The following is a 17187-nucleotide window of genomic DNA, read 5'->3' on the forward strand; positions in this document are numbered from 1 at the left end:
ACTAATTCGATGGTTTGACCCGAAGGCGTAACTCTCGCACAAGTAAATGAATGAGAATTGCTAGTGTGCAACAAAACACAGCATGCCATTAAATGACTCACCCTACTGATTGCCAGCAGGAAATCCAGTTTGCCTGAGCTAGTGGCCATGCAATGGCGCAACTTCCAGTAGACCAAGTGCTCCCAGGCAAAAACCAGTAGGCTGAGGCCCATTGCCACCAGAAGCATGTAGAACACCCCAGCCATGTTGTCAATATCTAGCTTACTGCTCATCACCTCAATTTTGTCATTATGGCAGATACCTGACAGCCAAAGGCGCTCCAGCATTTCTATTTCATCTGCAAAGGGGCATAAAAGAAAAACGTGGTTAAGAGAGGAAGAGAGAAAAAGACAGTAAACAGTAAACCTTCGGGATACGGCACCCTCGCTTTACGACATTTCCACCATGTAAATTCAGGGCTACAATCTGCTACATTTTTTTTTACAATTTCTTTTTACAATTTTTTTTTTACAATTATTTTTTTCTCATCTAGTAGTAGCAATACTTGGTCTCCTCTCACTTTGTCATGAGGAGCTGTTTGTGTCACATGGCTGTTTGTGATTGTACGGGCTTCTGAGTTTTAGTCAGTGCGTTGAGTTTTGTTTTGAGAATGTTTTCGTTGCACTCCTCTGTAAATGCAATGCCAATTTATTTAATATTGACTGCTGCGCTAGTTGATTAAGACTGATAGTTGCAGACAGTCCGCAAACCTCTTAATCGCGGCAGAATATGTTACCTTTCTGTTCTAGACATTTCCCCGTTTTTTTCTTCAAATGTAAGAAATGGACGTGAATGACTTCATTTTTTATGGCTGTAAAAGCCCGTGGCTTAATATCCCGTTCAGCTTGTACAAAAGCAAAGTGGAGTTAAATTTGCGCGTGCGGCTTTTAATCAGGTGTGACCTGTAGTCAGTAATTCACAGTACATTTTTCTGTTTTAATAAACGATACCTAATGTAAGATTAAATACAAAATTCCACCTAACTACCATCATACATGGAAAATATACTGTACCAAAACTAAGAAAAACGAACCTGAAAGACTAAGCACTAATACAGTATCGCTTCAATTTTTGTGTTTAATCTGTTCCGTAACCACCTGTATTAAGTGAATTTCAGCAAAGTAGGAGCCATATCTATATACACCCTAAAAACCCCAAATTTGGAACTTAAAATCCGGTGTGCCTTTTAGACCGGAAATACAATAAATACAATCTGAAATGCAGTATAAAAGTGAAATGCTTCGATATACGCTATGCATTTATGAATGAATTAAGTTAGTTTGGTTGTTGATAAAAGTATTACGTTTTTAATATTGGACACTTGAAAATTAGGAGGGGCCATTTGAACAGGTTGGAATTTCTTAATGGAGGTTAGAAGTCCCCTTTGCCCTTGAAAGTTGAATATATACTAAATAGAAAATACAACAGAAATTCCCGCTGACATTTTAAATAAAAAAAACCCAGATGTGGAAATAGTTTTGAAAAACCAAACTACACTACAATGAAAAACATTCATTCATTCATTATCTCCACCGCTTATCCTCAGTAGGCTCACAGGGGTGCTGGAGCCCATCTAAGCTGTCTTCGGGCAGGGACACAGAAACACAATTCGCTCGCTCATTCACACCTTGGGACAATTTGGACCGGCCAATTGACATGCATGTTTTGGAGTGTGGAAGGAAACCGGAGTTCCCGGAGGTAACCCACGCAAGCACGGGGAGAACATGCAAACTCCACACAGGAGGTTCGATCTCATGACCTCAGAACTGTGCCGCACACGCGCTAACCACTGCTCTGCCGTGCCGATCTTTACTTCATTTAGTCTAACAAAATAGATTACTTCAAGATTCTTGGTATGAATCAACAGAGTCCTTAGTAGCTTCTTGTAAAGATCTGCAGATTATTGGCACTAATATTTAGGAATATGATGGATATCTGCGCCACCGTGCTGCCCCAATGAAAAACATTCCAAACTATAATAATCCTGGTCAGGGGTAAAAAAAAAAAAAAAAACAACAAAATAAGTTCCTTCCAACAAAAGCAGAAGAAAAACAAAGGTCACTCGGCAAGACTCAGAAACAATGAGGTGGCTCAGGGAGTTAAATGACACCGACAACCTAATCTCGACCTAGTAAGCAAGCGTAAATGAAGAGAGGATGAGAAACGGAGATCGTGATGTTTGGATCGACAAAACAAGTGAGGAATAGGAGTCGAACCCTAACGAGAGAGTTCAAACCGATGTTTGCCTCCGCCGGCACGTCAGGAGAAATGAAACAAACAGACGCGGAGGCAAGAGGCCGCGACGGTGTCGTAATAACAAACACAAGGAACGCTCCACCAGCCTCAAGGCGACCAAAGCCAAAGGAGGAGAATAATCGCCCAGAAAGAAGAAACCAGCAAAAGGGGCAAGATCACAATCATTTCATTGTGGCGGAAGGACGGCCGGAATGGCCGCCGAGCCCCCGAGGAATCCCAGATATCCGTCAGTTAACCTGCCAGCGATCAAACACGGAATTTTCATTAATGAGCTCGCCGACCTGACATATCTTCACCGCCCCGCCGACCTATCGTTGGCCGGCGGCGTAACCATAGCGATGGCTCGCCAGAAAAAGCGGCGCGCTATTCGCCACCGAAACAAAAGGGAGTTATGACCGATGAACAGTAGCTAGTAATGAGAGCCTCTGTCACTTTGAACGTTTTCCCTAGGGCGCCGTTGTTATGTTTGCCGGACATCTAACCATCAGGGTTGGGAGGATTACTTTTTAAATGGAATCCGATACAGTTTGTGTAATCAGTGACGTAATTCGAATACTATAATACGAAAGCAAAGTAAGAATGCTCCCCTACTTACAACAATTCGACTTACGTAAAACATTTTTTTCAGGATGTCGAAAAATATCCGGAAATTCGTGTAAGTTCGATTTGGTATCGTTTCTGAATAGAGAACAGTACTGTCGTGCTTCTTTCCGCCGCGTGGCACTGTGAGGGGTCACCCAGGATCCACCCCGAAGAAAAAATCTGGCTTCCTCAGCTTCCTAGTTCGTGTGTATACTGTACACACTGCACTGTATCTCTAGCACGCTAAGAACTTTCACATTTTTATTGTTTAATATTTAGTGCATCCATTCGATATGGTTAGTTTTAAAGTGTAAAGAAGAGGTGAGCCGTTTTATTTGAAATAAAAGTGGAATAAGAAACTTTGATGCGGTTGAGAAAATGGTTGGATCGCTTTTTTTCGGCCACTTTTTACCAAGGAGGAGGAAGTAGCCTCTTGAACTCTTGAAGCTCATTTTCCAAAGTAAGTTAACATGCATTTCAGGTGAATTGGCCGGTCCAAATTGTCCCTAGGTGTGAATGAGCGAATGAGTTGTCTGTCCCTGTGTGCCCTGCGATTGGCTGGCAACCAGTTCAGGGTGTCCCCTGCCCACTGCCCGGAGATGGCTGGGATGGGCTCCAGCCTCCCCCGCGACCCTAATGAGGATAAGCGGTACGGCTGATGAGATGAGATGAAGTTAAGCTTAACTTTATTTCTCTTTATAGAGCAGATTATTTTATGAAATGTTTATTTTTTAGTACAAAACAATACAGGTTACTTACACAAGCCTTAAACGTACTTATATAAACCTTAAACATACAAAATATTGCACTAAGGCAACTTACAAACAAGCTTAACTCACGAACAATACTCCGGAACTCTCATTCGTAAGTAGGGCAGCGTCTATAACTGAAACACTTCTGATTACCTTCGAATTACTCCAACACCAAATAGGCTAATGAAAGACAAAGTAAAGCCACAAAAGTACTCACATTTTAACCATGTAGTATAGTGTAATGAGCAAAAATAAAAGATTATCTTTCACTTTGCAGACTAAATTGAAACAATATTACACTCCAGAATTATCAGTCGTCAATTAATTCCCTGAATTATTTAACAAAAAGTTCGAACGTCATCCGCAGTTTTACAAGCATTAGTTCAGATCCCTGATACATGATCAGCAAGTTTTCTATGATGCTGTGCAAGAATACTTCCCTCCTGCACCACAGGGTTTTCCGCAACAGGTTCTGCACCAGCTGTAAAAATATACGTACACCATTTTAAATGTGCAATTAATAATGCTGAATTTGTTATGAACATCCCTTTTGCGCCACATTTCATGTTGAGAATGTCTGTGTATTGTTTGTCAATACTACATTCATTGGAACCTGGTCAATATATCATACTTTATATTTTTATTTTTGATCCTTTTTATTTTTATTTTTTTTTGTTTGTTAATGCTTCATCCATTGCAGCCTGGTCATTCGGGAAGGTGGATTACTTTATAAGCGGTCCCTTCTCAAGGTTTCTTTGTTTTCCCCATGCTGAGGTTTTTGAGTTTTACCTTGCCCTCATGTAGGTTTTAGATCAGGGGATGGTGTTATAATGGACTGTGTGGTTTGCAATAATCTGTGGTCTGTGCAGCCCTTTGAGACTCTTTGTGATTAAGAACTATGCAGATAAACTTGACTTGACGTATACTTTGTTTTAGTTCAAATTAAGAGCAAGTCAAAAACCCAATATTGTTTTAAACGCACAATTTCCAGTTTCTAAATTTCCAACACACTCTAGGACTTCTTGACATCTCTGTCTCTGGTGTCAGTACTTGTGACAGACACAATTAGTATCATCTATTAGTGCATTACGTATGTGTAAGACACATGTGGATGAGTGCATGAAGTGAATGAATGGATACTTGGAAGGATGCTCCGGAAGAGGTGACATGGTCCCAGGCGTTAAATTGCATTCATCATTTCATGTCATCTCATTTGTCGATACTTGTTTGTCTATGTCTCATTACAGACGCTCCCCTACTTACGACTATTCAACTTACGTAAAACGGTTGATTCGAGCATTTTTCCGGGATGTCGAAAAATGTCCGGACATTGCTATTAATTAGATTTTGTATTGTGTGCACCATTCTCCTAGTAGAGGACATTACTGTTGTGCTTCATTTCCACTGAACCAACATGTGGTGGCGTTGTGAGAGGTCACCCAGCATCCACCCCGACCCCGACTAGTTGGTGTGCAAACATTCGGTACTGTATCTTCAGCGCCCTAAGAACTTTGACATTTTTATTGTTTAATATCTCGTGCATCCAGGGCAGCATGGCGGCGCAGTGGTTAGCGCGTGTGCGGCACAGTTCTGAGATCATGAGATCGAACCTCCTGTGTGGAGTTTGCATGTTCTTCCCGTGCTTGTGTGGGTTTCCTCCGGACACTCCGGTTTCCTCCCACATTCCAAAGACATGTATGTTAGGTTAATTGGCCGGTACAAATTGTCTCTAGGTGTGAATGAGTAAGTGAGTGGTCTCTGTGTGCCCTGTGACTGGCTGGCAACCAGTTCAGGGTGTCCCCTGCCCACTGGCCGAAGTTATCTGAGATTGGCTCTAGCACCCCCGCGACCCTACTGAGGATAAGCGGTGCAGATAATGAATGGAGGGATGGATCTCCTGCATCCATCAATATGGTTGTTGTAAAGTGTAAAGAAGAAGCGAGCACTTTCTTTGGAAACAAAAGTGGAATAAGAAAGCTTGATGCGGTTGAGAAAATGGTTGGAACCCTTTTTTTCTTCCACTTTTTACCATGGAGGAGGACCTCTTAAAGCGCATCTTCCAAAAGTAAGTTAAACTTAACTATATTTAGCTTTATAGAGCATAATGTTTTATTAAATGTGTATTTTTTAGTACAAAACAATACAGGTTATTTATACTAGTCTTAAACATACTTATATAAACCTTAAACATACAAAATATAGCACCGAAGCAACATACGAACAAATTCAACTTACAAACGATCTCGTTCCTAAGTAGGGCAGCATCTGTAGTTGCACTTTAAGTATATAGCACTTTCCTGTTAGTTTTCTGTCAGCATATCTTGAATCCCAAGAATTTTAGCTTTTCAATGCTATGTGGCATGTTTTATTTCAGTGACCGTTTTTTTTTTTAATTAAAAGTCTGACGGCCCTTAGCGGTTAACAAGATCATTATCTCCAAAAGATTCAAAATCGTCTTCTGTTCCGGCAGTCCCTGGCCTTGATTTAGTTAATATTTATTTTAACGCAAATGCTCACCACAGTAGCGAATAGCTATCTTTGATACAGCTTATTACACTTCTCTTGCAATAAAGTTGTTTGTTTTTGGGGTCTTTTTTATCGGACAAACATGTTCACCAAAAGCAGGAAGACAACAGAAGAGTTAGCGCTTGATGCCTGCTCGCTCAGTGATAAACGTGTTTGGTGGCGCTGTCCTTGTTCGCACCGATGTTCCCAAATCCATTTAGTTGTAACGCGCTAGCGCGTGTCGGCTAAAGCTAATTGTCATAAGTAAACAGCCTCCTGTTCCCCACAAAAGGACAAAAGGGTCAAAGTCTGCGGTCTGGATGAGAGGCTTCAAGTTAGGACAGAGGTGTCAAACTCGTTTTAGCTTGGGGCCACATGCTAGCAGAAAAAAATTCACGGAGGCCGGACTTGTAGGTTTAAGAGAAAGAGAAAGAAAGAGAGGTAGGAAAAGAGGGAAGGAAAGAGAGAAATACGAAGGAGACAGAGGAAGAGAGAGAGAAGATAAGAGAAAAAGGGTGAAAGAGTGAGAGGATTAGAGAGAGCAGAATAGAGATATGAATGGAGAAAAAAGGAAGGAGAAATAAGAGAAAACGGAAAGAAAGAGACCAATAGAGAAAAAAATCAAGAGAGAAAGAAAGTGAGAAAAAGAGAGCATGAGAAAGTGAAAAGTAAGAGAGTGAGACCGAGCGAGAGAGAGAGAAAGTGAGGTAAAAGGGAATGAAAAAGAGAAAGAAATAGACAAAAAGACAAAGACAGCTTGAGGAAGAGAGAGATAAAAAAGAAGAGAAAGCGAGGTTGAGAAAGAAAGAGAAAGATAGAAAGAAAGAGAGAGTAAGTAGGAGAGAGAGAAAAAGCCAAAATAGAAAAAACAAGAAAGAGCAAAAAAATAAAGAAAGAATGATAGAGATAGATAGATAAAAGAGAAAAAAAGAGCACAAAAGAGAGGGAGAGAGAGAGAGATAATACTACAGTATCTGGCTTAGTGACATCAAGTGGACATATTTACGACTGCACTCACTTTTCACTGTTTCACCGCAGGCCGGAATAAAAACCCTTTGCGCCTGATCTGGCCTGCGGGTCGCCTGTTTCACACCTGTGGGTTAGGATGTTTTAACCGCTCAATGTAAGACTAGTAGACCTCAGGTTACCTAAGCTTATGGCGTTTTCATGATATGATATTGAAAAAGAGGTTTTTTTGGCCCTTCATGGCTTCTTTACAACCTCAACCCAAAAAAAAAATTTACGTGCCAAAAAAGCGTACCAATTTGAAAACTCATAGAGTTAATGGGTATGACTTTTCGAGTTATTACTCTATAATGCCTGTCTGCCATACGTCACACAAGATGGCAGTCTGCTTTTGGTTTTCATCAGAGTATCATAAAGATGCCTATATTCTATTGGCCGAGCTCCACCCACAATCCCCTTTTCTATAAAGACAGAGCAAATTAGTGCGATGCAATACTGTATTTTTGATTGTATTAGTTATGGGTCTTAAGACTTACTGTGATGCTAAAGGGAGAAGCACAAATCTGAACCATGAAAACAAAGTTTGCGATATCAAGAAATACGAAGGAGGCAAGCGCATCGCCAAGAAATATAGCCCTAAGTAATTCCCAGTGGAAGTTTGAACATCCGTTTTAATTTCATTTCGCTCCCTACTCCCCTCTCTGCATCCACCCAGTAACTCCACCGTACCAGGTCAAGTCAGGTCACATCAAAGGTATATTAAATTTATTTTTCAAGAAAATCCTGTCTCGCAGGTCTACAGACAGTTCTTTTGACTTCATGCTTGGTGTTTTTGCTCTGACATGCACACTCAACTGTGGGACCTTATATAGACAGGTGTGTGCCTTTCCAAATCATGTCCAATCAACTGAATTTACTGCAGGTAGACTCTAATTAAGCTGTAGAAAGATCTCAAGGATGAGTGGAAAAAAGATGCACCTGAGCTCAATTTTGAGCTTCATGGCAAAGGCTGTGAATACTTATGTAAATGTGATTTCTTAGTTTTCTATTTTTAATAAATTCAAAAAAAGTAAAAAAAAACTTTTTCACATTGTCATAATGGGGTATTTTGTGTAGAATTTTGAGATAAGAGATTAGATTAATACAATTTGGAATGAGGCTGTATCATAACAAAATGTGGAAAAAGTGAAGCGCTGTGAATACTTTCCGGATGCACTGTATGTAGCCTCGATCCATTATTCCTGGTCAATATTATCCACAATAAATGTGGAATTATTATTTATATCCAATTCTAAACGTTTTACCGAGGTTCCCGGGGGATCGGAAGGAATGAGCTAATCACTACTGGTTTCTATCTACGGTCCTACCTCAATTTCACCTAGCGATCCCTACCTCCGAACAGATCGATGTAGTTTTCCGGGGCGTCTATCGCATTTTAGTTTTCCTTTTTATATAAGACCCCTAAGTTTTTCCGGGAGATGCGGGGAAATCAAGAGGGAGATGAAAAAGCGCTCGACAAAGCAAAGCTCCGCTCGACAAATGATACGGCGATGATGTAACCCGGTGACACGTTTTAGCCTAGGTGCGACACGAAAGAGTCGGGAGGCATCCGCCACTGAGGGTCCCTTTCTCTCCACTTCACAGTGCCATAATCCGTTCCCTGAGTAATCCACTCCAATAAAACCGCCGTCTAATTCCCAAGCGCTCCCGGGGTCGACGGCGCCGTTGCGATAAGCGCAGGTGCGGGATGAAAACGACTCGCCGCAAAGTTCACACTTGGGAAATATTTTTATATACAGGAGCGGAGAGTCCTTGATTTTGTCTTCTAATGTGTTTATTCTTAATTGCGCAAAGACCTTTTTCTATATTTATAAGGAGGAGGTACGGGATGTGCTGCACTAATAGATAAGAGAAAGAGGAGAGAGAAAGAAAGAAAAGGAGAGAGAGTTTGTGTGAGAGAGAGAGATAAATAGGTGAAAGGGAGAAATAAAGAGTGAGAGAGAACAAAGAAAGTGAGAAAAACAAAGAATGAAGGAAAAGAAAATGAGTGAAAGATAAAAAGAAATCAAGAGACACAAAGAGATGAAACACAGAAGGGAAGGAAAAGGAAGAAAAAAGGAGAAAAAATCAAGAAAGAAACAAAGAAAGTAAAAGGGGAAGAAAAAAAGAAAGAGTGAATGGAAGAGAAAGCAGTAGATACAAATAGAGCACGAGAAGGAAAAAGAGAGAGAAGAAAAGAGAGGGAAAGAGGAAAAAAGTAAAGAAAGAGAAACAAGAGCAAGAGAGAAAGAAAGAAAGAGGGGCACATACACAAAGAAAGAGATATAAAAAGAGAGGAAAACATAGAAAGAATGAGAGGAAGAGAAAGAAAGAGATAAATAAAAATATAAAGAAAGAGAGCGAAGAGAGAAATTGAGAGTGAGAAAAAGAGAGCATGAGAAAGAAAAACAAAGAAAGGGAAAAAGAGAGATGGGAGAAAGGAAAGGAATGAAATAAAAAGAGCAAGAAAGAAAAGGAACTACAGCGTCTTAGTAAGTGGCAATAATGCCCTGCTCCATCTTTTTATCTGGTCAGTCAATTGGCACCCGCTCAATTGTGTTTGAGAGGGACCACAACTCATTTTATTGTGATTTTATTTGTTTTATTTCCTTTTTCTGCCCATAATAATGGATCTCAACCCTCATGCTTCACAGTAGGGATGGTGTTCTTCAGATTGTTCTCTTCATTCTTCTTCCTCTAATCACGCTTAGTGGAATTATGAACAAAAAGTTCTATTTTGGTCTCATCCGACCACAAAACTATCTTCCGATGGAGGAATCTGCCACACTAAACTGTGGAAATTTGGAGGCCTGCCTCACTGAGATCAAAGAATGGATGTCACTTAACTTCTTGCACCTTAACTCTGAAAAGACCGAAATGTTAATTATTGGTCCATCTAAACGCCGTGACCTGTTCTCAAAAAAAGTTCTGAACATTGACATATGTAATATCACCCAGAGTGACTAAGTCAATAATTAAGGTGTCATATTTGACCCTGATCTGTCCTTTCGAACACACGTTGGGAATATTACTAGAACAGCTTTTTTTCCATCTTGGCAACATTGCTAAAATTCGCCCTATGCTGTCTCAGTCGGATGCGGGGATTAGAATTCACGCGTTTCTTACCTCCCGTCTTAATTACTGTAATGCGCTACTTTCTGGTCTCCCGAAGTCCAAAATCAAGAGCCTTCAGCTGGTACAAAAATGCTGCAGCGAGGCTTTAAACTAAGACAAGAAGGTTTGATCACGTTACCCCGATTTTCGCTAACCTGCATTGGCTCCATGTTAGCTTAAGATGTGATTTTAAGGTTCTGTTGGTACTATACAAAATCATGCATGGACTTGCTCCCTCATATCTTTCAGATTTAATTTCCGGTCCGGAGCCTTCGCTCTGAAAATGCTGGTCTACTAGTTATCCCAAGAGCCAAGAAGAAATCCGCAGGTTCGAGAGCATTCTCCATTCGGGCCCCGGTGCTGTGGAATGCTTTAACCTCAGTAGAAATGTTTAAATCCAGGCTTAAAACACACTTCTATTCTATAGCATATGAATAACTTATATTTTATGTTGACAATATCTGTGTATTATTTGTTATTGCAACATCCATTGCAGCCTGGTCATCCTGGAAGGGGGATGACCTCATGTGCGGTCCCTTCTCGAGGTTTCTTCGTTTTCCTCATGTTGAGGTTTTTGAGTTTTCCCTTGCCCTCATGTAGGTTTAAGATCAGGGGATGGTGTCATAACAGTCTGTGGTTTGCAATAATCTGTGGTCTTTGCAGCCCTAGGACATTTTTTATTTTCCATTTTTATTTTTCCATTTTAAATTTTGTGTTTTTAAGTTGGCCATTTTGAAGCTAGATAAGTTCAATTAGTTATAAATGTGTACGAGGACACGAAAAAGTAGAAAAAAAATAATTATCCATTCTTCTGAATCAAGACTGCCCCTATTGGTCATATCCGGGAACTGTACTTTTAAAAGGACACTCCAATCAATTCTACACAATCCAGACAATCAAGCGACTGAAAAGTCGATTATTATTCCTCCGATCTCCTTTTCATCTTTTTTTTCTTCTTTTGACTCCCCGTCGATGTCAGCTAATCTGTAACAAGTGTTAAATTACCTCTCAAATCATGATGATCCTTTTCGACACGGCCTCAATAGAAAAAATGTAAAATCGGTGTTACTCAAGCAATCGTTCAAAAGGACGATCATGTTCCTCTCAGTCTAAGGTGGGCAAGCTAAAGCCGGCGGGCCACATGCGCCACGGCAGCAATTTTACCCTGGCCCGCCGAATGAATGGTCGAAATACAATGAAAATATATGAAGTAAATAAAGTACTGCTCCTAAATATAAATACTTTTGGTGGGAGATTTGTTCCCTTTTTCCTTTGTGTGTCTGCTATAGAAGTACCACAATTATACTACACAAGTCAATATCTCATCTCATTAGCGGCACTGCTTATCCTCAGTAGGGTCGCGGGGCGCTGGAGCCCATCCCAGCAATCATCGGGCAGTGGGCAGGGGACACCCTGAACTGGTTGCCAGCCAATTGCAGGGCACACAAAGACAGACAACTCGCTCGCTCATTCATACCTAGGGACAATTTGGACCGACCAATCCACCTGAAATGCATGTCTTTGGAATGTGGGAGGAAACCGGAGTGCCCGGAGGAAACCCACGCAAGCACGGGGAGAACATACGAACTCCGCACAGGAAGTCTGGTAGCTGGATTTGAACCCACACAGGAGGTTCCCAAGACCTTAGAACTGTGCCGCACACGCGCTAACCACTGCGCCGCCGTACTGCCAAGTCAATATCAGTTTAGTTAAAAACAGGTACCAAATGTATTATTTTACTTTGATTACGAAAAGAAAATATGCAACAACAAAAATAGAACTACAGTAATTCTCCAGAAAACTACAATAATTATAAATAAATACCACATATATACTACTACAATAATTCTATAATACCGTACATATATACTACTACAGAAAAAAATTCTACAAAAATGTGATGACAGGAATGCTACAAAAATCCTACTACAGAAATACTACAAAATACTGCTAAGGTAATACTATATTACAGAAATACTGAAACAATATAACTACAGTAATTGTACAGAAACACTACAGAAATTCTACAAAAATACTACTAAAGTAATATTATATTACAGAAATACTAAAACAAATATAACTGCAATAATTGTACAGGAATACGACAAACATTCTACAGAAATACTACAAAAAATCTACGGATTTATTACCAGTTCTATGATACTACCAATCATACAATAATACAGAAATACTACAACAAATACACTACAAAAATACAAAAACAGTAGTTCCACCAAGAAATCTACAAAAGTTCTGAAATACAACGACAGAAATACTATATGACAGAAATACTAAAAAAATATAAATAAAGTAGTTGTAGAGGAATACTACTAAAATTCTACAGAAATACTATAAACAAAATCTACAGATATACTACCAATTCTATGGCACTACTAATTATACAATAATACAGAAATACTACAACAAATACAGTACAAAAATACAAAAACAGCAGTTCCACCAAAAAATCTATAAAAATTTTACAGAAATACAACAGAAATACTATATTACAGAAATACTAAAATGTATAACTAAAGTAATTGTACAGGAATACTACAAAAATTCTACAGACATACAACTAATTACATGATATTACTAATTATACTATAATACATAAATACTTCAACAGATAAACTAAAAAAATACAACTACAGTAGTTCCACCAAAAAGATCTACAAAAATTCTACAGAATTTCAACGACAGAAATACTATATTACTAAAACCATTTGCTAAAGTACTAATTGTACAGGAATACTACAAAAAATCCTACAGAAATACTACAAAAAAACTACAGATAAACAACTAATTACATGATATTACTAATCATACAATAATACAGAAATACTACCACGGATAAACTACAAAAATACAACTACAGTAGTTCTACCAAAAAATCTACAAAAAATCTACAGAAATACAACCCCAGAAAAACTACAAAAATCCATCTATAGAAATTCTACAAAAACACACCTTTGGTATACTATAACACTAAATACCAAATGAAATGCTTAAACCAAAACCTAATACAATTTAATTGTAAGCATTTCAAAACCAATTTAATGAAACTGATCTCCCGTATTTGAGAACAAATATAAAAAAAAAAGATAATATGTAGTTTTTTGCATGTATACCTTTTCTTAAATGAGAAAAAATGGACAGGTTTCCAAGACTGGACCCTTGCCCAGATGTTTTACCCGAATGTGGCCCGCAACTGAAAATATTTGCTCACTCCTGCTCTTGGTGCCCCCCCTCCTATTTTTTTTAAACAATTTTTAGTTCTCAGCAAAATAAAAGGACTTCCAGGCCGGCCAAAGCGCCATCGACCTCTCCCACACACCATTATTCCTCTTGTCGCGCTCAAAACAGCTCCCAAGCATCGTTTTCTCCATACATCCTCTCCATTATCGCCCTCCCTTCACCCCCTAGCGTCACAACGCTCTCGTTTTTGGGCTTTTATGATCTCACCATCTCCCACCAGTTGCAGCAAGGCCAGGTCAAGAGGACGTTTCCAGCGTGAGTTTTTGTGCAGGGCGATACCGTAGCCTGTGGTGGCAAAAACCTTCCCCGAGCCTATGGTCATCACCTTGAGAAATTAAAAAAAAAAAGATAAAAAAATATTAAAAAGACAGTGTGTAAAATTGTATGATAGTTCATTTGGCTCATCTTAAAGGGATTGCGTGTAAGAATTAACCATTAGAGGTCATGGTAGATTAGAGCTAAGGTGTGTGCATTAGAAGAAGACACTACAGAAGCCCGAAGGAGATACGGTGCCTTGAAAAAGGATTTGCCCCCTTCCTTTTTGCATATATATAACTCACAAAGGTTTCACACAACCACATGCAGGGCTCAGCTGTGGGAAGTCAGTTCCCACAAAGTCCTCAAAGCACCATCGGGACAAGCGAGTTTGGCAAAATCTTCATTCGGGCCAAACAGGTCAGCTTTTTCAGATAGTGTAATATAAGTAGGACACAAGAAAGGGGCCATGTCACTCTGGTCAGGGTGACACAACACACTCTTTTGTTCAACAGCAGGGCTCGACAGCTTTCACTGGTTTACCCCTGCTGCATCATAAAGGTGCCCTGCCCTTCTTGTGTCCCGTTTCATCTGGAGGGACGAAAGCATGACCATCTGCTGAGGTGCCTAACTTGTTTGGGTGTTGGGGCATTTGGGTTGGCCATGGTCCAAAAATGTTTGTGTGTGTTTTTGCCATTTTTCCCCCTTTTTTATTTTCTTTGTTATTGTATGTGTTTGTCTTGCTGTCGGTCACCTCTCTTGAGGGATATGACTAAGGTAGATAGATAGATAGATAGATAGATAGATAGATAGATAGATAGATAGATAGATAGATAGATAGATAGATAGATAGATAGATAGATAGATAGATAGATAGATAGATAGATAGATAGATAGATAGATAGATAGATAGATAGATAGATAGATAGATAGATAGATAGATAGATAGATAGATAGATAGATAGATAGATAGATAGATAGATAGATAGATAGAGAGAGAGAGAGAGAGAGAGATAGATAGATAGATAGATAGATAGATAGATAGATAGATAGATAGATAGATAGATAGATAGATAGATAGATAGATAGTAATCTAAGTGCAAATTACAAAACTGCGAGTCTTGTTTATGAGAGTAGTCCTGTGTTTGTCTTTTTATTTAAACCAATAATATTTTATTAATACAAGTGTAGTATATTTACAACTCAAGGGACACCATATAATACACACAAGGGGCTTTAAATAAAGCAAAGTGTATATGTCAAATTCCTGTGTAGGTTCTTACCTTACAACCTTCGTCCTTCCTGGCCATATAGTTCAATACTGCAGCATCGTAAATAAAAGCATCCAGTTTCCTGTAAAGGGATCAAAGAAGAAAAAAACATTCATCATTAAATGGGGGTGGGGGATTGGCTGAGTTTGCGTTAGAGTCGGGGGATGAAACGGGAAGGGAGCGTGATAAAATTCAGACTTATTTGATAGATCTTGGCAGCAAATTGCCACTAATTAACTTCATTGCTACCGGGAAGGGAGTTTCCAAGGGGACATATGATCAACTGTTTCTGAACCTTGTTTCTTTCATATACCTCCCATGTGATTTTCTGTATTATTTTTTGACAATATTTTTCATGATTCATTTGCTTATGCTGCTCATTGTATTATTATTATTATTATTGTTTATTTTAGGTATATTCTGAATTTGTCACATTTTAAACACATTTTTCCCCCATTAAGAAATATAATTTTGTTAGGATTATTTACATTTTTTGGTGAATTTTTTGGTATTGTAGTATATATTTGTTTTCTATACTTTAGAAATAATCTTCCCCATTAAACAAAAGGTAAGTCCGTTAGTATATTTATGACTTGTATTTATTCTTATCCTTTTTTTCTGGAGAAATATTGAAAGGACAGTGATATTGTGTTATTCTACCACAAAAAGTTGATGTATCGTGTAAAGCAGTTATGTCCAAAGTCAGGCCCCGGGGGCCAGTTGTGGCCTGTGATCAAATTTTCACTGGCCCGAGGCCTCTCTCATAAAATTGTTAATATGTGGCCTGCCATTACAGTTGACCGCAGTGTAAAATAAATTTGCACAGATGAAGGCAGTAGGCAGTAGTCCTTTGGCCACCTTGCCCTTGGCTTTCAGGGAGAATTTTAGACCACCCCCATTTCCGACATGGCGACTGTAAACTTAAAAAACGACGGTTGATTGTGAGGGCTGCCATTTCCAGGACATAGACATCGGAGTATTAGCACACCGAAATCTGAAAACAACTGTGTTTGTCTAAATTGTCAAGAGACTGTGGCTGTTTTTGAAGAATATAATATCAAATGGTGCTTCCAGACGAAATATGCTGACTACAAAAGGCTAACGCTGTGAAAAGGTGAAACAACTGGAAACTGTCTTACAGCACAGCAGTGCTTTTTTCACGAGACCCCCCAGGTCAAATGAAAATGCTACAAAGGTGAGGTACGAGGTTGCGACACTGATCGCCAAATCTGCAAACCTTTCACAGAGGGTGGGTTTATTAAAGACTGTTCAAAGAATGCCAGGCCCAATAATCGGCCCTTGCACGTTTTCAGTTTACCAAATCTGAAACGCTTTCTGAAAGAGCAATGTGTTTTATTTTTTCTACCACTAGGAGGCTTTTAATAATACACACTGTTCCTCTTTTTAGAATTATTGTTCTTATTCTTGTAGTATTTCAGTATATTCTTTAACTATTGTCTCAAATTATTTTCTCTTACAATAAAACACTTAATTTTTCTAAAGTAAATCCTAAATTTGCCCTAATTCGAATTATATTTGTCTAGACAAAGAAAACGTATTTTGAAGAATTATTGTCTGTTTTTTCTTTTCCTTTTTAGTTTTGATTTTTGTAGTATTTTAGCACTTTTTGACTATTATAATAATAACAATATGATAATAACAACAATATCAATAATAACAGTTATGATATAATAATAGTAACAATAACAACAAGGTTAACTAGAGTCCTAAGCGCAGTATTTCCAATCTCTAGTATCACTCATACCCGATTTTCTTCATCTCTGTATTCTGCCAGTAATGTTTTTTTGTATTTAAATTTGAACACATTAATAGTTGGCTATTGTTTGATCTCGTCTTGTTAATTGTTCGAAAGTTTGACTCCACACATAGACACACACATACTTTTCCTGGTGGTTCTCACCTTTGGGATTTTGAATTTACTACTTATACTTAAAGTGTGTATTGTTTGACCACAAGATGACACTGTATTGTCTAATGCGAATGAAAACCGGTGGCAAGGGAAAAGCAAGATGCCAGACAAACATGGAAGCAACTTTTAGGCAGGCATTCCACAATGTAAAACAAATACAAAATTCTCTACCCAATATTTTTTATTAAAATTACTATTGGTTTTGATAATTTTATTTAAC

The 17187-nt window shown here is 38.8% G+C and overlaps 1 protein-coding gene across 1 annotated transcript in view; it reads right to left on the bottom strand.

Moving 5' to 3' along the window:
* The window catches only part of grin2db (glutamate receptor, ionotropic, N-methyl D-aspartate 2D, b), an 84253-nt gene that overhangs the window by 3625 nt on the left and 63441 nt on the right, over positions 1-17187 (bottom strand). The window contains exons 12-14 of the mRNA XM_088326934.1: positions 15050-15119; positions 13719-13836; positions 102-337 (exon numbers count right to left, since the gene is read on the bottom strand). Coding sequence (XP_088183060.1) covers positions 102-337; positions 13719-13836; positions 15050-15119 — 424 coding nt within the window. The remainder of the gene's footprint in view (positions 1-101; positions 338-13718; positions 13837-15049; positions 15120-17187) is intronic.

This window comes from Urocampus carinirostris, chromosome 2 (assembly GCF_059441175.1).
Source record: "Urocampus carinirostris isolate Australia breed hairy pipefish chromosome 2, RoL_Ucar_1.0, whole genome shotgun sequence".
NCBI lineage: Eukaryota > Metazoa > Chordata > Actinopteri > Syngnathiformes > Syngnathidae > Urocampus > Urocampus carinirostris.